General features: G+C 40.5%; 1 protein-coding gene across 2 annotated transcripts in view; it reads left to right on the plus strand.

Annotated features, from left to right (window-relative positions):
- The window catches only part of crb2a (crumbs cell polarity complex component 2a), a 41769-nt gene extending 20001 nt beyond the window's left edge, over positions 1-21768 (plus strand). Inside the window, exons 7-13 of one of the 2 annotated variants that reach the window (XM_057818136.1) lie at positions 1736-2668; positions 4672-5234; positions 9318-9483; positions 13465-14335; positions 16893-17009; positions 19551-19677; positions 21230-21768. In XM_057818136.1, the coding sequence (XP_057674119.1) occupies positions 1736-2668; positions 4672-5234; positions 9318-9483; positions 13465-14335; positions 16893-17009; positions 19551-19677; positions 21230-21451 (2999 nt within the window). In that variant the 3' untranslated portion in view covers positions 21452-21768. The remainder of the gene's footprint in view (positions 1-1735; positions 2669-4671; positions 5235-9317; positions 9484-13464; positions 14336-16892; positions 17010-19550; positions 19678-21229) is intronic. The other variant, XM_057818137.1, reaches the window with a different exon arrangement.
- Positions 21769-22783: the final 1015 nt, after the last annotated feature.

Below are 22783 nucleotides of genomic sequence, written 5' to 3' on the forward strand. Positions count from 1 at the left end.
TTTGAGCATTTATTCACAAGAATTTTCAACGGGAAATCTTTGTTTTCATATGGCGGCCACTACATTTGCTTACTGACGAACATCATAGTTCGCAATTTTTACGTAAAATAAATGCTAACTGCATGTTTTTTTGCTTTTAACCAAGAATCGAGACTGTTTTACGTCCATATCTATAAAAAAATTCAGGGGTTTAAGCATTTATTCACAAGAATTTTCAACGGAAAAAGATTTGTTTTCATATGGCGGCCGCTACATTTGCTTACTGACTAGCATCACAGTTCGCAATCAAATAAATGCTAACTGCACGTTTTTTTGTTTTGTTTTTTTGCTTTGAACCAAGACTTCGAGACTGTTTTATGTTAATATCTATAAAGAATTCAGGGATTTAGGCATTTATTCATAAGAATTTTCAGCGGAAAAAGCATATGACGGCCGCTATATTTGCTTACTGGCTAGCATCATAGTTTGCAATAAAATAAATGCTAACTGCACTTTTTTTTTTTTTTTGTGCTTTTAACCAAGAATCAAGACTGTTTTACGTTCATATCTATAAAGAATTTTGGGATTTTAGCATTTAGTCACAAGAATTTTCAACGGAAAAAGCTCTTTGTGTACATACGGCAGCTGCTAATTTCCTTACAGACTAGCCTAATAGTTTGCAATATTTATGTAAAATAAATGCTACCTGCACGTTTTTTTTTCCCTTTTAACCAACAATAGAAACTGTTTGACGTCCATATCTATGAAGAATTCAGGGATTTAAGCATTTATTCACAAGAATTTTCAATGGAAAAAGCTCTTTGTTTACATATGGCAGGTGCTAATTTCCTTACAGACTGGCCTCATAGTTTGCAATATTTATGTAAAATAAATGGCATTGTTTTTTGCTTTTAACCAAGAATCGATACTGTTTTATGTCCATGTCTGTAAAGAATTTGGGGATTTAAGCACTTAATCACAAGAATTTTCAATGGAAAAAGTTCTTTGTCTGTGATTCCCTGTGATTCCACTCGGTCAGCTTTGACGGCTACGCCAACGATGCAGCGCCCCTATTAATCGGCCCCGCGCCCATCAATAATTATGAAGTCTATGGTTTAACCTTGGTTGGCACCATCGCGCTGTTGGATAGCGCCTCGTGTCGCGTTCAAGAACTGCTCGGATTTCTAGCCATCAGCCGCCTTGCTGTCCTCGATAATATGTTGAAATAAAAAACAGGGGGAGGATTGACGGTCCTCACATATGGATAAAATGGAACGGACACTTTCGTCCATATCGACATTTGACGAGTCGAATCAAATGATGTACAACAGACGTGCTGGGGTCCACATTGTCGCGGACAGCAAGGTGACGGATGGCTAGAAATCTGAGCAGTTCTTGAACGCGACACCAGCAATACCTCGCTCATCTGCAAACGTCCGCAACCTTCGCAACCTATGTAAAAAAACAAACAAAATTGCTGATATTGGATAATTTCTCGGGGCACACCGGTTGACAAAAACTGGTTTAAGTGCATTACCTCTATCGCCCCCTGGAGTAAAGGAGGTCTAACTCTGCCATCTGACTGCATGCACAAATACAATACAAATACCGTTACACACTTAATGAGCATGTATAATTCTTAAGCGCAATCTTTGCTGGTAAACACCACAAAGTGCTTGACTTACTCCGCCATGCTGAAACTTTTAAAGTATTTCACATTGTCTTTGATCTAACTCATATTTACGTCTTCCCTCAGGTTTTCTTTGTGAATTGAATGTTGATGAATGTGAAAGCCAACCCTGCCAGAACGATGGCTGGTGTGAAGACGCCACTGCTTCCTACATCTGCCATTGCCCGGATGCCGATGTTGGTCAGCTGCCATGGGGAGGCAATGACTGTAGCGTAAAGCTTTATGGCTGTATCCACCACCAGTGTCAAAATGGAGCCACTTGTCAGCCATGGTTTGACGGAGTTGAACATGGCCACACTTGTTTGTGCGCTCATGGGTTCTACGATGAGCAGTGCTCTATACAGACAACGTTCTCTTTTTCTCCTCCAGGATTCTTTCCGGTTAATATTTCTCCAGACAAGATCCAAATTGAGACTCCAGACAATGATTATAACAGTTTTGCCTTACAGTTCCGCTTCCGGACAACATTATCCAATATGTTACTCATTTACAGAGGAGATGCAGACAACTATATCCTCATAGAGATCGTCGATGGTTTGCTTCATGCGAAAGCATTTTCTAATCCATCTGAACTGAATCTGACTTTTCCAATTGCTGTTAATGATGGATATTGGAGAGATGCGCATGTGCTGGAGGATCACACAGGCATACGTTTGAAAATGAAAGGACCTGGCTGCAAGATGGATGGTTGCAGAGTGGAATCACCTTTCAAGACTTTGGATACCCTTTCTCATGTATATATAGGTGGAGCACCAGAAGAGATGCTACAGAACTCTTTAAGCGAGGCAAACTTTATTGGATGCATGGAAGACATAATGATAGATGCCCAACCTATCCTCCCACAATCATTTCTAGGGGAGCAAGAACAACATGTTGGATGTATTAAGACTGAGTGGTGTAAACCTGACCCTTGCTATGGGCATGGACACTGTGTGGACCTATGGACCAACTACCATTGTGACTGCCATCGGCCCTTCAACGGTACACAATGCAATGAAGGTAAGCACCTTTTCGCAAATACGGCTGCGTTCAGACTGCAGGCGTATCTGATTCCAATCGGAGAGGGCTGACTCTTCACACTATTTTTTAGCAAGTACTGAAGCTACGTTGGTCGAGAGGTGTAGGCGAAATGCAAAGTCCAAACGCTTTGCAAATAGAAAAAGGCACGGACGCCAATTGCAAACACTTCGTAAAAGAGAAAAAGCACGAATGCTAACTGCCACAACATGATCCCCAATTCCGAAAGCGCGATTGCAAATAGGCCGTACAAAGCAGATCTGGGCTTGTTCAGACTGAGCCACATTATTTAACTAACTGACAGGTTGTTGTGGCAATGAAGCGTAGAGTGACGTCATGGACAGTCAAAACCCACCTGAGCTGTCCATATCTGATATGGTTTCAGTTTCTAACTGGACAAAATAAAAATCAGCAGGGCCGGCAACGAAATTTGGTATTTCCCATGTGGCAAAATGAATTTTGCCAAGTGGCATTTTTTTTTGCCATGTACGAAAAATTGATTTTGCCATGTGGCATTTGTTTTTGCGTTGTGGCATTTTTAAAAATTTTTTTTAGCCATGTGGCAAAATGGATTTTGCCATGTGGAAACATTGATTTTGCCATGCGGTATTTTTTTTTTTTTTTGCCATTTGGCAAATTGGATTTTGCCATTTGGCAGTTTTTCTTTGCTATGTGGAGAAATTAATTTTGCCATGTGGCTTTTATTTTGCAATGTGGCATTTTTTTGCCATGTGGCAAAATTGATTTTGCCATGTGGCATTTGTTTTTGCCATGTGGCAAAATTGATTTTGCCATGTGGCTTTTTTTTGCCATGTGGCAAAATTGATTTTGCCATGTGGCTTTTTTTTTTCTTTTTTTTATGTGTTGCATTTTTTTGCAACGTGGCAAAATTGATTTTGCCGTGTGGCTTTGTTTTTTTTTGCCATGTGGTATTTTTCCAGCCATGTGGCAACATTGATTTTGCCATTTGGAATTTTTTTTGCCATGTGGCAAAATGGATTTTGCCATGTGGCAGTTTTTCTTTGCTCTGTGGCAATTTTTTGCCCTGTGGAAAAATTAATTTTGCCATGTTGCATTTTTTTGCCTACAAATGAACCATCCAGTTTCTAACTGGACAAAATAAAAATCAGCAGGGCCGGCAACGAAATTTGGTATTTGCCATGTGGCTAAATGGATTTTGCCATGTGGCATTTGTTTTCGCCATGTGGCAAAATAGATTTTGCCATGTGGCTTTTTTTTTTTTTTTTTTTTTTTTTGCTATGTTTTATTTTTTTGCCACGTGGCAAAATGGATTTTGCCAGGTGGCTTTTTTTTGTTTTTTTTTTTTCCATGTGGCATTTTTTTGGGCCATGTGGCAACATTGATTTTGCCACTTGGAATTTTTTGCCATGTGGCAAAATGGATTTTGCGAACTGCGCGTTTTTATTTTTTTTATTTTTTATATATATATATATATATATATATATTTTTTTTTTTACAAGAATTTTCACCAGAAAAGATCTGTTCACATTTTGGCGGCCGCCACATTAACTGACAGACTTGCATCGTACTTCGACATATTCATGTAAAATAAATGCTAATGCACATTTTTTTTGCTTTTAACCAAGAATCGAGACTGTTTTACGTCCATATCTATAAAGAATTCAGGGATTTAAACATTTATTCATAAGTATTTTCAACGAAAAAAGCTCTTTGTCTGTAATTCCACTCGGTCAGCTTTGACAGCCACGCTAACAATGCAGGCCCCCTATGAATCGGCCCCGCGCCCCGTGTCCCGTCAATATCATGATGAAGTCTATGCCGAAGGATTCAAAATGGGGGGGGGGACTAGCGGCTTATAGTCCGGAAATTACAGTATTGTGTAAAATTTGATTGACATTTGAGCCACCTCAAGTTATAACAGTGGACGGGTAAAATTGATGTGTCAACTAGTTGATACTGTTGTCTTAATTGAACCATCTGAACTGCACTTACTCCCCTGACAGAATTCCAGTCCTGGACATACAGCCACGAAGAAAGTCTGAGTTACAGCTTGTATGATATTGACAAAAGCCATGGCAGGAACTTTCAAGTGTCCTTCTTTTTGAGGTCAAGAAAGATGGACGGACTGATCTTTCAGCTGAGAAAACCCACGGGAGAAGTGTATTTCTCCATTTTTCTAAAAATGGGGCGGATTTTTATCAGCTCTTGGACCAACAGTGCCCCTTTAACAGCTCCCATATTTTTGACAACAGGAGAAAAGCAATTTGTGCTTGTCGAAGTCCAGCAAAGACACGTTATTTTTGAACATGCAAGTCTTCGTTATGGAGTAGGGACCATACCTGAAGTAAGCATTGAGAGCGGGGATCAGGCTTACTTAGGAGGACTACCAGAAGATTTGGACTCTAATCTTTGGGGTGGTCACTACAAAGGCTGCCTCCAGGACTTTCGTTTAGATTCCGTACATCTGGAAGTGGATACAAGGAACAACCCCGATGGCGAGGGCATCTATTTATCAAGTGAGGCTGAAAATGTCAAGAGAGGTTGCATCAGTGATAATACTTGCAAGGTAGGAAAGATACATCACATTTCATGTCCATTGTTGAACTATTACTATGGATCATTAAGTTTTATAAACTTGGATGCCATCTTACTAGGTTTGCGCAACAATCTGCATTTGAAATAGGGCTGGGCGCTATGGCCTTAAGTACTTATCACGGTAAATTGAGCAGATTTACCTGGATATCGATAAATGAGGATAAATTATTAGAATATATGTAAATTATTAGACAACTTATTGTTATTGGCTGCTTTGACATTATCACTCAACTCAAGTGTTTACTTCAAGGTTTCAGTTTTTTTTTTACAGAGCGTTTTCTGAAATACACGCACGCACACATGCCCCCCCCCCCCCCCCCAAACACACACACACATTAAGCTATACTGCTCTTATGCCAATCAAGCAGTTAAGATTTTATGATAGCAGTAATGACACGGACTAAAGCATGCACATAAAGAAAATTGTACCATCATAAACTATCAGACAAGTCACACACACACAAAGATACAAAAATATTGTGACATACTGATTGATAGATGCAGTCCGTGCCCAATCCACTCATTAAGTTCAGCCGCTTCGACAAGGTTAGACCCTCTGTCACAGGTGGTGATGGCGACTTTACGTGTTTCAGGGTTCCAGCGATCATTTCACCCGTGTGGTCGTCCAAGAAATAGGCTGTATCGAGCAGCTCCCACAGCAGCTGCACTGCTCCCACGTTATATATGAAATGGACCGTCAAACTGATGTAGGGCTCAATGGTTCGTTGTCGTTCTCAAATCCAAAAGTTTTCCAGACAACCGACGTTGAGTTCTTATCTTGGCACCAACACCACAATATGAGCGTTGACTAAAGGTACAGTGCCTTGCAAAAGTATTCGGCCCCCTTGAACCTTTCGCCACATTTCAGGCTTCAAACATAAAGATATAAAATTTTAATTTTTTGTCTAGAATCAACAACAAGTGGGACACAATCGTGAAGTGGAACAAAATTTATTGGATAATTTAAACTTTTTTAACAAATAAAAAACTGAAAAGTGGGGCATGCAAGATTATTCGGCCCCCTTGCGTTAATACTTTGTAGCGCCACCTTTTGCTCCAATTACAGCTGCAAGTTGCTTGGGGTATGTTTCTATCAGTTTTGCACATCGAGAGACTGACATTCTTGCCCATTCTTCCTTGCAAAACAGCTCGAGCTCAGTGAGGTTGGATGGAGAGTGTTTGTGAACAGCAGTCTTCAGCTCTTTCCACAGATTCTCGATTGGATTCAGGTCTGGACTTTGACTTGGCCATTCTAACACCTGGATACGTTAATTTTTTAACCATTCCATTGTAGATTTGGCTTTATGTTTTGGATCATTGTCCTGTTGGAAGATAACTCTCGGTCCCAGTCTCAGGTCTTGTGCAGATACCAACAGGTTTTCGTCCAGAATGTTCCTGTATTTGGCTGCATCCATCTTCCCGTCAATTTTAACCATCTTCCCTATCCCTGCTAAAGAAAAGCAGGCCCAAACCATGATGCTGCCACCACCATGTTTGACAGTGGGGATGGTGTGTTCAGGGTGATGAGCTGTGTTGCTTTCATGCCAAACATATCGTTTTGCATTGTGGCCAAAAAGTTCAATTTTGGTTTCATCTGACTAGAGCACCTTCTTCCACATGTTTGGTGTGTCTCCCAGGTGGCTTGTGGCAAACTTTAAACGAGACTTTTTATGGATAGCTTTGAGAAATGGCTTTCTTCTTGCCACTCTTCCATAAAGGCCAGATTTGTGCAGTGTACGACTGATTGTTGTCCTATGGACAGACTCTCCCACCTCAGCTGTAGATCTCTGCAGTTCATCCATTGTGATCATGGGCCTCTTGGCTGCATCTCTGATCAGTTTTCTCCTTGTTTGAGAAGAAAGTTTGGAAGGACGGCCGGGTCTTGGTAGATTTGCAGTGGTCTGATGCTCCTTCCATTTCAATACGATGGCTTGCACAGTGCTTCTTGAGATGTTTAAAGCTTGGGAAATCTTTTTGTATCCAAATCCGGCTTTAAAGTTCTCCACAGCAGTATCTCGGACCTGCCTGGTGTGTTCCTTGGTTTTCATAATGCTCTCTGCACTTTAAACAGAACCCTGAGACTATCACAGAGCAGGTGCATTTACATGGAGACTTGATTACACACAGGTGGATTCTATTTATCATCATCGGTCATTTAGGACAACATTGGATCATTCAGAGATCCTCACTGAACTTCTGGAGTGAGTTTGCTGCACTGAAAGTAAAGGGCCCGAATAATATTGCACGCCCCACTTTTCAGTTTTTTATTTGTTAAAAAAGTTTAAATTATCCAATAAATGTTGTTCCACTTCACGATTGTGTCCAACTTGTTGTTGATTCTTGACAAAAAAATTAAATTTTATATCTTTATGTTTGAAGCCTGAAATGTGGCGAAAGGTTGCAAGATTCAAGGGGGCCGAATACTTTTGCAAGGCACTGTATACTCGAAATGCCAGTGGCCTGGCTACCGGTAACCGTTTCACTATTATCCGACTTAATCACGTTCACTAGTAGCGTTAGCGTAACGGTTGGTAGCAACGGGGCTCTGTTTGTTTGATTTCCTGCTAGCCATGTGACTTCACACGTAAGCATACTCACTGTACTTTCTTAAAGGGGAATGAGCATAGCCAAGCATCACATAGTCAAAGCGGGCTGAAAAGACTTAATTTTTTTCATTTCATTAAAAAAACTAGTTTACCGACATGGTCAAAATTACGTTGCTCATCGTGAACCATCTCAATAACGGTACATTTTTGATAAACCGCCTGGCTCTAATTTGAAAGTGCACACAATTTTGTTTTTCAAGTTGCTTTAGATCAGGGGTGTCCAAACTAGTCCATATAGGGACGCAGAGGGTGCTGGATTTCGTTCCAACATAACACCTTTTCACCAATCAGGTGTCTTACAAGTGTAATCAGTTGATTGCAATCAGGTGCTGCTTGTTTTAGGAGAAACTTCATTGGTTAAACTGTCTGTGGTCGATTGGTAGCTACAAAAACCAGGGCCCATAGCAGCCCTTGAGGACCGGTTTGGACACCTCTGCTTTGGATGATCCTTCTGTAGACGTATGGTTGTTATTAATATCATTTGCTGCTACAGAAATCAACCAAACTTGATTTATAGATGGGTTCCGCAGCACTTTATGGACTTGTTATGCAGCAATGTTCAATCAAATACAGGTAGTCCCCGGGTTACGACGTACACGACGCGACTTTACGATGCCGAAGAGTCATCTGCCATTCTGTCTTGTGTTTTTTTCTTTTTAGTCAGTTAAACAGTACCTAGTTCTTGCCATGCCCCCTGCCCTTGCAGCATCGCCGCCGTCTTGCAGTTCCTGATGTTGTCAGGTCCCACCTGATGTAATCTCCAGTTCTCATGTGTCTGCCCGAGAAGCGCCCTTTTTGGCTTGGGAGAGTCATGACGCCCGCCCCAACCTCCGGCTCTCCTGTACCGCCAACAAAGCGCCTTTTTCGGAATTCCCACTTCTTTGTTCTCATGCTGCTGTCGGCGCCGACTCCTCTTGCAAGTTCCAATCTGTTTTTTTGAGTTCGGAGTGCAGGCTCGCGTTAAGAGAGGCAACCTGAGCGTCCATGATATCCCCCATCTCTTTCCTACGTAAATCGTACTCTTTCCACTGCACCCTTGTCTTTCAGAAAAGCGACTCACTAGCAAGTAAAGCCGGAATAGGTTCTTTTTTTTTTTTTTTTTTTTAAAGCCCAAATAGTCATTCAATATGACGGGATTTAAAACAATGTGCCGCTCAGGGTCTTATTTTTTACTTGATTTCATTAATATGATGTATAATACATGTTTTTGGACAGTTATTTTATATTTTGAGGTACTTCAAAGGTTAATTCCGATTTACGCGGAAATTCGGGTTGCATCGTCAGCCTAGGAGTGGAACTCGGTCGTAAGCCAGTGACTACCTGTACGCTAAAATTTGTATATGTTCACTGGGTCCTTCCATAACATTTTCACTGGACTGTTTGTGTGTGTGTGTGTCTTTGAGCATGGTGCAATTATATTTTTTTTAGCATTTCCTTTCCCTCAACAGATGAGCCCTTGTCAAAACGGGGGAGAATGCACATTCATGTTCAATGATTTCACATGTACTTGCCCAGTGGACTACACCGGCATTACTTGTGAAACTCGAGTATGGTGCGTCAGTGATCCTTGTTTAAATGGTGGCCATTGCGTTGACCTCGTTGATGGATATGAATGTAAGTATCGACGGATCTTATAACTTTGTTGTCAGATGATTGAGCAAATTTAAATAACTAAAAATTACATTCCTAGTAATACACAGTTTCTAGGCAATTTGATTAGCTCCATCCATAAACAAGGGAAATCCTTACTGCTTTACACATGACTAAAAACAGAGTTTGCATTGTTGTCGAGCTATAGTTTTTGTGAAGTCATATGCTGTTCTCTGTCTGAGTCGCGAAATTGCAATATCTATGACAATGCCTTTGAAAAAAAGGTGTAGGTAGTACCCAGGTTACGACGTACCTCACTTACGTAATTTCGACTTTACAATGGCGGAGTTTAATCCACCATTTTGCTCTCCAGTCGTTTTTAGTTGCGTAACAGTGTCTCGTCCGCTATTTTGTCGGCATGTTTTACTTTATTTTGTCAATATGATGTATAGTACATGTTTTTGGATAGTTATTTTGACATTTAGGAGGTACAGTGAGGACAATAAGTATTTGTACACCCTGCGATTTTGAAAGTTCTCCCACTTAGAAATGATGGGCGGGTTTTGAATTTTCATGGTAGGTGCTTGTCCACTGTGAGAGACAATCTAAAAAAAATCCAGAAATCACAGCGTATGATTTTTTAAAACAATTTATTTTTTATCATACTGCTGCAAATAAGTATTTGAACACCTGTCTATTAGCAAGAATTGTGAGCCTAAAAGACCTGTTAGTCAGCTTTAAAAAGTCCATGTCATGTCATGTCGCTTCCTGTTTTATTTTGAAGGCTTCACTCTCCTCGTGTCTGTGTACTTGCCTTTCCTTTTGTCACCTGATCGCCTATTGTTTCCACCTGTTGCCCATTACCTTGTGTGTGTATATATTGCCTGAGTTTCCCTTGTCTTGTGCAGAAGTGTCTTACTACCCGTTATTTACGTCAGCCTTGTTTCATAGCAATCATAGTTGTCTAGATAATGTCCTCCATTTGGAGTGCTTAGTGTTTGAACTTTTGATTGTAGTTGTCCTGACTTATTCCTCCATTTGGAGCGTACCGAACCGAGATTTTTGTGTACCGTTACACCTAAAGATGTCCTGATCGATCGGGTTCGATCACGTCATTTTCAAAGTATCGGAATCGGCAAAAAAATATCGGGCATGCCTTTTTTTGATATATATATATTTTTTAATTAAATCGTTTTCTAATTGTATTTAACGTTACAGACAAAATGTCTTACATTCATCCAGAGTCTTTAGTTTTGGCTTAAAGTAGGGCTATCAAATTTATCGCGTAAGCAGCGGTAATTAATTTTTTAAAAATTAATCACGTTAAAATATTTAATGCAATTAACGCATGCACTGCACGACCCACTCACGCACTGTCGCGTTCAATCTATAATGGCGCCCTTTTACCTATATAAAGAGCTAACAGGCAGCGTAAAATGAGTAGAGAGAATTTTGGCAGTCTTTGGAGCCTCTTTTTAATTGGCTAAAGCCTTAAAATCCCTCTCTCAACAATTAGAAATATTGTGGGAAGCAATGTGGGGAAGAACGGTAGTGGTTGATCTTTTCCTTAACACCCAACGCAGAGAAGATATACAGTGCCTTGCAAAAGTATTTGGCCCCCTTGAATCTTGCAACCTTTCGCCACATTTCAGGCTTCAAACATAAAGATATGAAATTTAATTTTTTTGTCAAGAATCAACAACAAGTGGGACACAATCGTGAAGTGGAACAACATTTATTGGATAATTTAAACTTTTTTTAACAAATAAAAAACTGAAAAGTGGGGCGTGCAATATTATTCGGCCCCTTTACTTTCACTGCAGCAAACTCACTCCAGACGTTCAGTGAGGATCTCTGAATGATCCAATGTTGTCCTAAATGACCGATGATGATAAATAGAATCCACCTGTGTGTAATCAAGTCTCCGTATAAATGCACCTGCTCTGTGATAGTCTCAGGGTTCTGTTTAAAGTGCAGAGAGCATTATGAAAACCAAGGAACACACCAGGCAGGTCCGAGATACTGTTGTGGAGAAGTTTAAAGCCGGATTTAGATACAAAAAGATTTCCCAAGCTTTAAACATCTCAAGGAGCACTGTGCAAGCCATCATATTGAAATGGAAGGAGCATCAGACCACTGCAAATCTACCAAGACCCGGCCGTCCTTCCAAACTTTCTTCTCAAACAAGGAGAAAACTGATCAGAGATGCAGCCAAGAGGCCCATGATCACTCTGGATGAACTGCAGAGATCTACAGCTGAGGTGGGAGAGTCTGTCCATAGGACAACAATCAGTCGTACACTGCACAAATCTGGCCTTTATGGAAGAGTGGCAAGAAGAAAGCCATTTCTCAAAGATATCCATAAAAAAGTCTCGTTTAAAGTTTGCCACAAGCCACCTGGGAGACACACCAAACATGTGGAAGAAGGTGCTCGGGTCAGATGAAACCAAAATTGAACTTTTTGGCCACAATGCAAAACAATATGTTTGGCGTAAAAGCAACACAGCTCATCACCCTGAACACACCATCCCCACTGTCAAACATGGTGGTGGTGGCAGCATCATGGTTTGGGCCTGCTTTTCTTCAGCAGGGACAGGGAAGATGGTTAAAATTGACGGGAAGATGGATGCAGCCAAATACAGGAACATTCTGGAAGAAAACCTGTTGGTATCTGCACAAGACCTGAGACTGGGACGGAGATTTATCTTCCAACAGGACAATGATCCAAAACATAAAGCTAAATATACAATGGAATGGTTAAAAAATAAACGTATCCAGGTGTTAGAATGCCCAAGTTAAAGTCCAGACCTGAATCCAATCGAGAATCTGTGGAAAGAGCCTAAGACTGCTGTTCACAAACACTCTCCATCCAACCTCACTGAGCTCGAGCTGTTTTGCCAGGAAAAATGGGCAAGAATGTCAGTCTCTCGATGTGCAAAACTGATAGAAACATACCCCAAGCGACTTGCAGCTGTAATTGGAGCAAAAGGTGGCGCTACAAAGTATTAACGCAAGGGGGTCGAATAATATTGCACGCCCCACTTTTCAGTTTTTTATTTGTTAATAAAGTTTAAATTATCAAATAAATTTTGTTCCACTTCACGATTGTGTCCCACTTGTTGTTGATTCTTGACAAAAAATTAAATTTTATATCTTTATGTTTGAAGCCTGAAATGTGGCGAAAGGTTGCAAGGTTCAAGGTGGCCGAATACTTTTGCAAGGCACTGTATCAATTGGTACCACTACGCACAGTCATGGTTGTACTTCCCATCATGCATTTGGGCAGAACAGTTAAATGGCTACAGTATCATTTACTGAAAGCTCAACAAATACACTAGATGGCAATATTTAGTCACAATATACAAAGTCGCAACTATCCTTTAAGAATTGCAAGTCTTTCTATCCGTGGATCCCTCTAACAGAAAGAATGTTAATAATGTAAATGCCATCTTGAGGATTTATTGTCAAAATAAACAAATACAGTACTTATGTACTGTATGTTGATTGTATATATTCGTCCGAGTTTTATTCATTTTTTTCTAAATGCATTGCCAAAATGTATATGATCGGGAAAAATTATCGGGAATGATTGGAATTGAATCGGGAGCAACAAAAAAAAGCAATCGGATTGGGAAATATCGGGATCGACAGATACTCAAACTAAAACAATCGGGATCGGATCGGGAGCAAAAAAACATGATCGGAACAACCCTAGTTACACCCTTATTTCTAAGTGAGAGAACTTGCAAAATTGCAGGGTGTTCAAATACTTATTTTCCTCACTGTATTTGGGGGTATTTTAAGGGTTAACTCCGATTAACGCAGAAATTCAAGGTTACGTTGCCAGCGTAGGAACGGAACACGTTCGTAACCCGGAGACTACCTGTATTAGAAACGATATTGTTTTGATCACTAAAAAGCATACAATCATTGCAAAGAAACACATTTTCTCGTTAAAATGACAACAATAATTACTAATAATTGTTTTCATATGTTTAACCCTAGGTCTATATAATGCAACATTCGACAACAATCCAATACAGTTCAGCGCTGGAGGTTCCCTGTCTGAACCGGTATCTTCAATATATATTGAGCTCCGGACCCGTTCTGAGAATGCGGTTCTTTTAAGGGCCTCGAAGGATTCCGACCTGCTAATAGTCGGCCTGCTTGACTCCTCAGTTTGGGTTGAGATCCACATTGCAACCAGACCCGGGATACTGACCTTTACGGGAGAGCGCAAAGTGAGTGATGGGCGGTGGCATCGAGTCAACGTATCAATGGCAAAGCAAGACCACAAAGCTGCTCCTTGGATAATTACTGTGGATGGAATTATTGATGCCAGGAGCCTACCTGAGAGCACTGGGAGTTTACACTTTCTCAACGGTCAAAGCTCTTCGCTCACCATAGCGGAGAGCTTCACCGGGTGTTTGGGTGCGGTAAGGGTCGGAGGAGTTTATCTTCCATTTGTGGAAGACTACAACACTCCACAGCTGTCTCAATTCCGTTTACTTGAAGAGCAAAACATACATTTGGGCTGTAGCGGTAGCCCCGTTTGTGAGTCAGATCCTTGTCTAAATGGAGCTACATGCATTGATCTTTTTAATCAATTTAAGTGTAAGTGTGACTCCGGTTGGGAAGGACACCTTTGTGAGACAGAAACTGATGATTGCATCTCTAACCCTTGTGTTCACGGGAACTGTAAAGACTATTTAGCTGGTTTTGAATGTCTGTGCCACCCTGGATATGTAGGAGAGCTCTGTGATGTTGACGTGGATGAGTGCGAGCATCATTCTTGTAAACATGGAGGCACCTGTCAAGATGGAACCAACACTTACACTTGTATATGCCCTAAAGGTTACAGTGGTCCACAATGCGAGTAAGTACTATAATATGTTTATAGATTTTAAGGTTATTGTTTTTACACATGAGAATAGATACTATATTTATCAGATCATAGACTTCACTGTCAGTTGACATAAAATGGGGCCGCTCCGTATGTGGCCTATTTTCAAAAACGTCAAATATTTTCAAAACCAAAGTTGCTACCGACCTAAAACCAAAACAGGCATCTCCCCTAGGCATAAATGAGTCTCCGTGAGCAGCGGCATAAAAAAAAATCAAAGTTGTTCCCTAATAAAATCCTGATTAGTTTTTATTTAAGCATAACAAAACTTAAAATGGCTATAACAGAGATAATCACCTATGTTTTTAGGATTAAAAGCAATATTAAACATATCATATAGGTTTTTCCCGAAATAGCGACTCAATTCTTTGTTATTTAGTGCAATTTTGACCTTTTCAACAGCTAATATTTATAATAATATAATGATATTATAACATAATTTTAAGCTAGTGTTATGCTAGTTTTAATAAATCACTCAATGTCCACATTAGAAAATTAATACTTGAGGAAAGCATGCAGAATCATCTTAATCTTACTCATCAAAAGCAAAATTTCCATTTTTCTATGTACAGCAGTAGTCACGTTAACCGAATATTTTCCGTCATTGACCGGTTTTTTAAAACGGTGACGGAAAAAGCGGAAGTCCATCCGTCATTTTAACAGGTTGCAATTCACACCCCAGACCACAGGGCGGCGAGTGAGCATATTAATTAGCTATTGTCTCTCTTGATGCATGACGTCGATGGCCTTACTCGGAAAAATGTCAAGGCAACTGAGTGTCCGAAGTTTCTTCAAAAAGCCCCAAAACGACAATGGTGTTGATAAAAGAGGTGAAAAAAGAGGGACTGATGCAGTGGAGGATGAAGGACAGCCTCTGCAGCAATCCCACTTGAGACATTTAATTATGCACAAGCAGGCACGCAATGGCGTACCGCACGCAGGCTATTTTTAGACCGTGACGTCGCATCGTAAAGCGGAAGTAAAGCCGGAGTGGGACGTTATAGACCCACCCTCGCATAGACCCAACGTAAAAAGTGCTACTTTTCTCCGGTAATCTTTCAAAAACGAACATGCCGATCACGCATTGCTTTTTTTGGAACTTGTAGAAACGACTCTAGACATTACGACACATGAAGGATGTTTTCTTCATACATTTCCGGAACCAAAAACTAGGGAGGAAAAAATGTGAAGACCGAATCAACTTGCGCGGACTTTAACACCAGCTCGGCGAATCCATTCAGGTTTCATATGCAGTAAACATTATGTTGGGTTGGGATGGTCTTTCAGAGGACAAAGAGGTAAGCCATTTTTATATTTTTAACTTATTTTTTTAGCGTAACGTTGTGCCGTACTGCTTCTGAAAAGAATTACAATGGTATCTGACTGCCACTGTTACCGTTTCTGTTATATATATATATAAAAAAAAAAACTTTAGTAAGGGGGAAGTGTAAAAAAAAAAATATAGGATTAAGATATGTTATCAATGAAAAAATTACAGGTGTTCGTTGGCTGTCACTGAGTAGCATTTGCGATCGCTACACAAAGCTAACTAAATTACCCCCAAGAACGGTAAGAGACGTAGGACAACCAGAGGATTTATAAGAAAGACAGGGCTGATGGTAAAGGATAGCTTGTTGAAACAGGAGAATGTCATTGTCAGTCGCGTCGATAAAAAAGCTAAAGCTATGCTTAGGTCGGCTCGTAGCCTACCTACTGGGGCCACAGTCAGCTGTTTCTGTCACTGCGGAGATAAAGTTACATATTCATCTGCTTGATGTGTGATGGCACGGTGTGGATTCTCTGTTAAGCTTGTTCGGACAGAATATTAATTAAAAATGAATGAAAACTAAATACTAGTGAATATGTCGTTATTATCATTTTAAAAATTTAAGTGACGGGTAAAAATAGATTATGACCGGATTTTTATGACACTGTCAGTCAAAATGACAGACAACGAAAAAGTCTAGCGCAACCTCTGATGTACAGTCCAAAAATTTCCTGATTATTTGAATGTTAACGCTACTGTGTATGGATACAAAATCCAACATAGCAGCTCACAGAACATAGAACTTTTTAAGTTGAAAGTTTTTGTTAAAAAAAAAGCATGAATCCCAGAATTTCTATAGATATATGACCGTAAAAGAGTTTAGGTTTTTGTTTTAAAGCAAAAAAAAAACGGTCAGTTATCATTCATTTACGTAAATATTTCAAGCTAAAGTTAAGCTATTTTTTTCCACAACGTTTGCATAGTGCTATTTTATATAATTATCTTAAATCCTCGGCCAAATCACTCTTGAGACACTCCTGACTGCTTGTTTGCTCTAAAACTTTCGTGCTGTTTCCACCTAAATATGGCGTTAGAACGCAGCTTGTGTTTGAGTTTATCGCAGTGAAAGCTGCCACGATGCTCTACCAGGGCCCGCCCCCTACAGTAAGCTGTGGCGCAATGTCTGTAGGAGCTGCCTCGTCAACTGATAGTGAAGTCTATTATCAGATATTTTAAAGCTAAGTGAACTTTCTTTGCTAATAGGTGGGACTATCCTCCACTACAATGTGGTAAAGATGTGCTTTGTGCAAATGATGGAAGCTGCAATGATGGGCTATGGGGCGCTAACTGTACATGCATTCCAGGTTTTAAAGGCAAAAGGTAAGTTTCTATGGACACGCTTTAGTGGGAACTGGAGGAACTGTTTTTAAAATGCAGTAGATGTTTAATACAGGGGTGTCCAAACCTGTCCGTAAGGGCCATTGTGAGTTCTGGTTTTTGTTCCTACCAATCAAGCACAGACCGTATAACCAAAGAGGCGTTGCTAAAACAAGCAGTTCCTGACTACAATCAACTGATTACACTTGTAAGACACCAGATTGGTGCAAAGGGTGTCATCCTGTTTTGTTGGAAAGAAATCCAGCACCCACTGCGGCCCGATGTGGATTGGTTGAATATTTCTTAAATATACTAGAAACTGCAATTGCTGGAGAAATTACGATGGGGCTTTGTTGTGGTAGATACAGATCTATCATGTCACTTCCTGTTGATTAGGGACATTTCGGGGACACTTTCGATTGCATGGCTGTCAATAGGCACCAGTTGAATGTCAATGGACTGTAATAGTAAGTTTTTGGTTAAAAAATCACAACCAAACAGGTTTTTCCGCCATTGAAAATGAACGAGAAATTTGGATGTACATGGCCTTCAATGGCATCGACTTACTTGGGTGCCAGTTGAATGTCAATGGGCTGTCATGGTAAATGGTCAAAAAACACAAAGACTTGTTTTCTCCCATTGAAAATGAATGGGAAATTTGGACGTACATGGCTGTCAATGGCATGCCATTAGAAATCGAAGGAATCTGATCTTCTAGCCAGACTGCCGGAATCGCACCAGCTGAACCACCGGACCCGCGCTGGCGCAGCTCCAACGACCCGGGCCGGCGGGACCCCAGCAATCCGGCCAGAAGGGCAAACTCTGCACGTTGACCATAGTCTTAACTTGGGTTGTTCCGATCATGTTTTTTTGCTTCTGATCCGATCCCGATCGTTTTAGTTTGAGTATCTGCCAATCCCGAAATTTCCCGATCCGATTGCTTTTTTTTGCTCCCGATTCAATTCCAAGCATTCCCAATATTTTTTCCCGATCATATACATTTTAGCAATGCATTAAGAAAAAAATGAATAAAACTCGGACGAATATATACATTAAACATACAGTACATAAGTACTGTATTTGTTTATTATGACAATAATTCCTCAAGAAGGCATTTACATTATTAACATTCTTTCTGTGAGAGGGATCCACGGATAGAAAGACTTGTAATTCTTAAAGGATAAATGTGACTTTGTATATTGTGACTAAATATTACCATCTAGTGTATTAGTTGAGCTTTCAGTAAATGATACTGTAGCCATTTAACTGTTCTGCCCAAATGCATGATGGGAAGTGCAGCCATGACTGTGCGTAGTGGCACCAATTGATATAGCTTCTCTGTGTTGGGAATAACATAGGGTGATAAGAAAAAGATCAAAAGATCATCTAAAGATGTCCTGATCGATCGAGATGCCGATCGATCGGGACATCATTAGTCTTAACCCTTTCTACTGACTCCATTTTGAAAGGTTTAAAGAAGGCTCGCCAAGAACAAGTTGACAATTTAGTCAGATCGACAGCAATCAAACAGAAAGACGAAACAGACTCAGGCGAGGAGACGAACTCGTTCCCAGGTCACGATATCAGAAGTCAACAAAAGGATCCAGAGAAAAAATGACAACGCTTAGTTGAACATTCAGTCTTTTAAAGGCTCTCTCAGGGCGGACGGTATGCAGGAAAAAGGGTGCGTTTAGGATTATTGTCTGTTTGTGGATTAGACTTGAGGATTCGGAAGTTACTGTTGTCCGGGCAACGAGGGTTGTGGATTTTGCCACCTCAGCGTCAAAGGGGCTCTCGAAGTCTTGTCAGTCGTGTTATCAGTTGGATATCAGGAGTTCTCCGGTGCTCCTTGTGTTGGGACACAGCGTCCCGCCATTTGTTCTGGACTATCTCGGAGACCTGATTTCGAGAGTTGGTGCATCAATCTTGCTGATGACGCACACATTGGGCTTCCGTAATAAGAAGGCGTTGTGTATCTTTTTCTGCTGTATTCTGCTTGTTTTCCTTAAACTAAATAAGTGCTATTTATTTTATATTGGGTGTGTTAGAGTAATACAAACAGTTAAACATTAAATACGAGAAACGATATTATTCCCTGATTAATTATATGAGGTGTGTTAGCGTAATGCAGTTAGACTACTATCTCCTTCAAAATGACTGGTAAAGCTTTTGGCGTATTTTGGGGGAACCGTAGCTTTTTGCCAAATTCTCTATAGAACTTTAATACCCCTTACCATCCTGGAATTTTTGATGTGTAAATTTTGTGATGTGGTCAAAATTTGTAGGACAACTAGCGTTTTTTTTTTTTTTGGGGGGGGGGGGTTCAAAAAACTGACGGAAACGAATGTGGGGTCATCCCAAAAATTCCCTGCGTCGCGCGAAAATTCCAGTCATTTCGATATTCGAACAGTGCCGATCGGTCAACCTGTTTGGGCTGCATGGTGCAGCGAAGAAACGCCATTCCAAAAAAAAAAGGGACTTTTACTATATGGGCATTTGCTTTGAAAACCCACATCTAATTATATGCCCCATTTTATGTTGCAGATGTGAATTTGAGATTGATGAGTGTGGCTCCAATCCTTGCCGACATGGCGGTACTTGTTTGGACCGGTTCAATAGATTTGTGTGTGAATGCCCACCAGGATACAGTGGTCAAGTCTGTGAAACTAATGTAAGTATATACCGTATTGTTATCGAGATCCTGTGTATAACCCATTGCTATTGTTATAATATTGAAATATAGAAATTAGGGACTAACTGGATGAAAGATGATCATAAGAATGATGGCCCAAATTAGTTTCTACTTTAGAGCAAAAGCATAACATAACCTAAAGCGGCAGTTCAGAAATTTTGACATTAGGCTTAATCTTTGAGTTATTTATTCTCGTAGTATGTCACGTCCCACGGACGGCTCGCTAAGGGCGCAACATAAAACCAGCCACACAAGATACGAGTGGACACAAATTTATTTACACAACAATCAAACTCGCAATGAATATGTACAAAATGTGGATGAAGCGGGGCTTCAGGGTAAGCCCAGGCCAAAACAACAAACATAAGGAACTACACTTCAACCCCACCCATTAACTAAACCCCGATAATGTAAAAGGAGCAAAGAAAAGACAGCCACTAATCTAACTTCCTACGCTATACAAAACAGGAGAAAAGGGGCTGAACAGAAATGGCGACTTACCCCTACTTGCTTCAGTGCTCTTATTTACAGTGGTGAACAAAAAAGATCCATTAACGAATAAACACAAAAGACCACACCAAAAAAGCGGGAGTGTATCAAACTAGCGATCAAATGCAAACGAGAGTGAATTCCGAGCAAACAGCTGGCGAGGAGGACCGCGGCAGAATGCTGTCAAATGCGACCTCCGAGATCGGCAGGTTTTTGAAGCTTGGCACCTTTTTTCGTGGCCAATCAGCAGCGGCGACATCGTCGGTCCGTCCAGCGTCGATCAGCTTTCGTCATAGTGGGAGGGGAAGCAGCCAGCTGGTGGAGGCGACGATCAGCTGACTGGGAGAGTCTTAGAAAATTTACTATTAAACGGCCAAAGCCATCACATAGTAATACAAGAAAAAAAGTCGGACTATAACTACGAGACTACGAGAATGAATGTCAAATTAATCATTCGAAAATAAAAATCGTATTGTTGACAACCTTAATCTTTTCTAAATATTTCAAAAATGCTCATCTGAAACTACAACCAGTGACATCAATAACGAACAAATGCTATGCTAGGACGCGACGATTCAGGTCAAACACACGCCATAAAGAAGTTAAATGTTATGTCAATGTCAAAATTAAGGTTGTTTTTACAGGCCTAAACCAGAATTACATTCATTAACTTGAAGTACCTTTCTGTGGATTTTTCTCCCGGTTTTCAACTCTGCGCCAACATAGTCAGGCACAAGCTTGCAACAGGAGAAGTGATGTGATTTTTGTATTTGATGTGCTCTTTCAGACAACTTCTGGTAAATAGGGCATAAATACTAAGCTAAATATATATTTTTTAAAAAACATCTCATGTACAAGGCGTGGTGGCTTTTATTTTGGTGTGGCGGTGCACCACAATCTTTTATGTGTCGGGGAAACCCTGAGTATAGGAACGAAACTCATTCGTAACTCGAGGACTCTCTGTATTTACCATTTTGAGGAAATTTCAGACTACGCTATCAACATCCATACCTAATAATTTCTGTTCTGTTTGTTATTGCAGAAACAAGCCAGTAAACAAGACATGCCCTGGCTGGTAATGACTGTCACCGTGTTTTCCTTCTGCATGTTAGCTTTGATAAGTGGCTTGACCTTCATGGTACTAACGACAAGAAAGAAGCGCCAGTCAGAGGGGGCTTATAGCCCCAGTGCTGAAGAGTTTGCTGGAGCTCGCTTGGAAATGGACAGAATGCTTAAAGTTCCACCGGAGGAAAGACTCATCTGAACAGGATCGGACTCAGACAGCTCATAACATTTTGATACGCATAATTTATAACCATCAAAGTTCTACTGGGCCTGAAAACTTGAATAGAATTGAACATTATAATCATGAAAGATGGAAACCCACCTGACAGATCACAATGTTACGTGTTTATTTAACAAGTGAGCTAAAATTATATCGATGTTCTGTATTCTAAGAAACATTTGAACAATGAGGGAAAATTGAGTGGTGCGAATATTGAAAACATGACTGTGTATGTAGTACATCATATACAACCCCTAGCAAAAAGTATGGAATCACCAGTCTCGGACAAGCACTCACTCAGACATTTTATCATGTAGAACAAACTCAGATAAAAATCTTGAATAAAATAATGAATTACAGTTGTGGTCAAAAGTTTACATACTCTTGTGAACAACATAATGTCATGGCTCTCTTGAGTTTCCAGTTATTTCTACAACTCAGATTTTTCTCTGATAGAGTGATTGGAACAGATACTTCTTTGTCACAAAGAACATTCATGAAGTTTGGTTCTTTTATGACTTTATTATGGGTTAACAGAAAAAGTGATCAAATCTGCTGGGTCAAAAATATACATACAGCAACACAAATTAGAAATTTCTTGTGAGTGATTATTGACTTGAACAATCATTGACTTGAACAAGTCAGGAAAGTCACTTGGAGCCATTTCAAAGCAGCTGCAGGTCCCAAGAGCAACAGTGCAAACAATTGTTTGTAAGTATAAAGTGCATGGCACTGTTTTGTCACTGCCACGATCAGGAACAAAACGCAAGCTATCACCTGCTGCTGAGAGAAAATTGGTCAGGAGGGTGAAGATTCAACCGAGAATCGGCAAAAAGCAGATCTGCCAAGAATTAGAAGCTGCTGGAACACAGGTGTCAGTCTCCACAGTCAAGCGTGTTTTGCATCTCCATGGACTGAGAGGCTGCCGTGCATGAAGGAAGCCCTTGCTCCAAAAGCGCCACCTTAAGGCTCGACTGAAGTTTGCTGCTGATCACATGGACAAAGATAAGACCTTCTGGAGGAAAGTTCTGTGGTCAGACGAAACAAAAATCCAGCTGTTTGGCCACAATGCCCAGCAATATGTTTGGAGGAGAAAAGGTGAGGCCTTTAACCCCAAGTATACCATGTCTACCATCAAGCACGGTGGTGGTAGTTTTATGCTGAGGGGCTGTTTTTCTGCCAATGGAACTGGTGCTTTACAGAGAGTAAATGGGATAATGAAGAAGGAGGATTACCTTCTATTTCTTCGAGATAACGTCATCAGCCCGAAGAATGGGTCTTGGGCGCAGTTGGGTGTTCCAACAGGACAAT

The sequence above is a fragment of the Corythoichthys intestinalis genome, chromosome 17 (assembly GCF_030265065.1).
Source record: "Corythoichthys intestinalis isolate RoL2023-P3 chromosome 17, ASM3026506v1, whole genome shotgun sequence".
In the NCBI taxonomy this organism is placed as follows: domain Eukaryota; kingdom Metazoa; phylum Chordata; class Actinopteri; order Syngnathiformes; family Syngnathidae; genus Corythoichthys; species Corythoichthys intestinalis.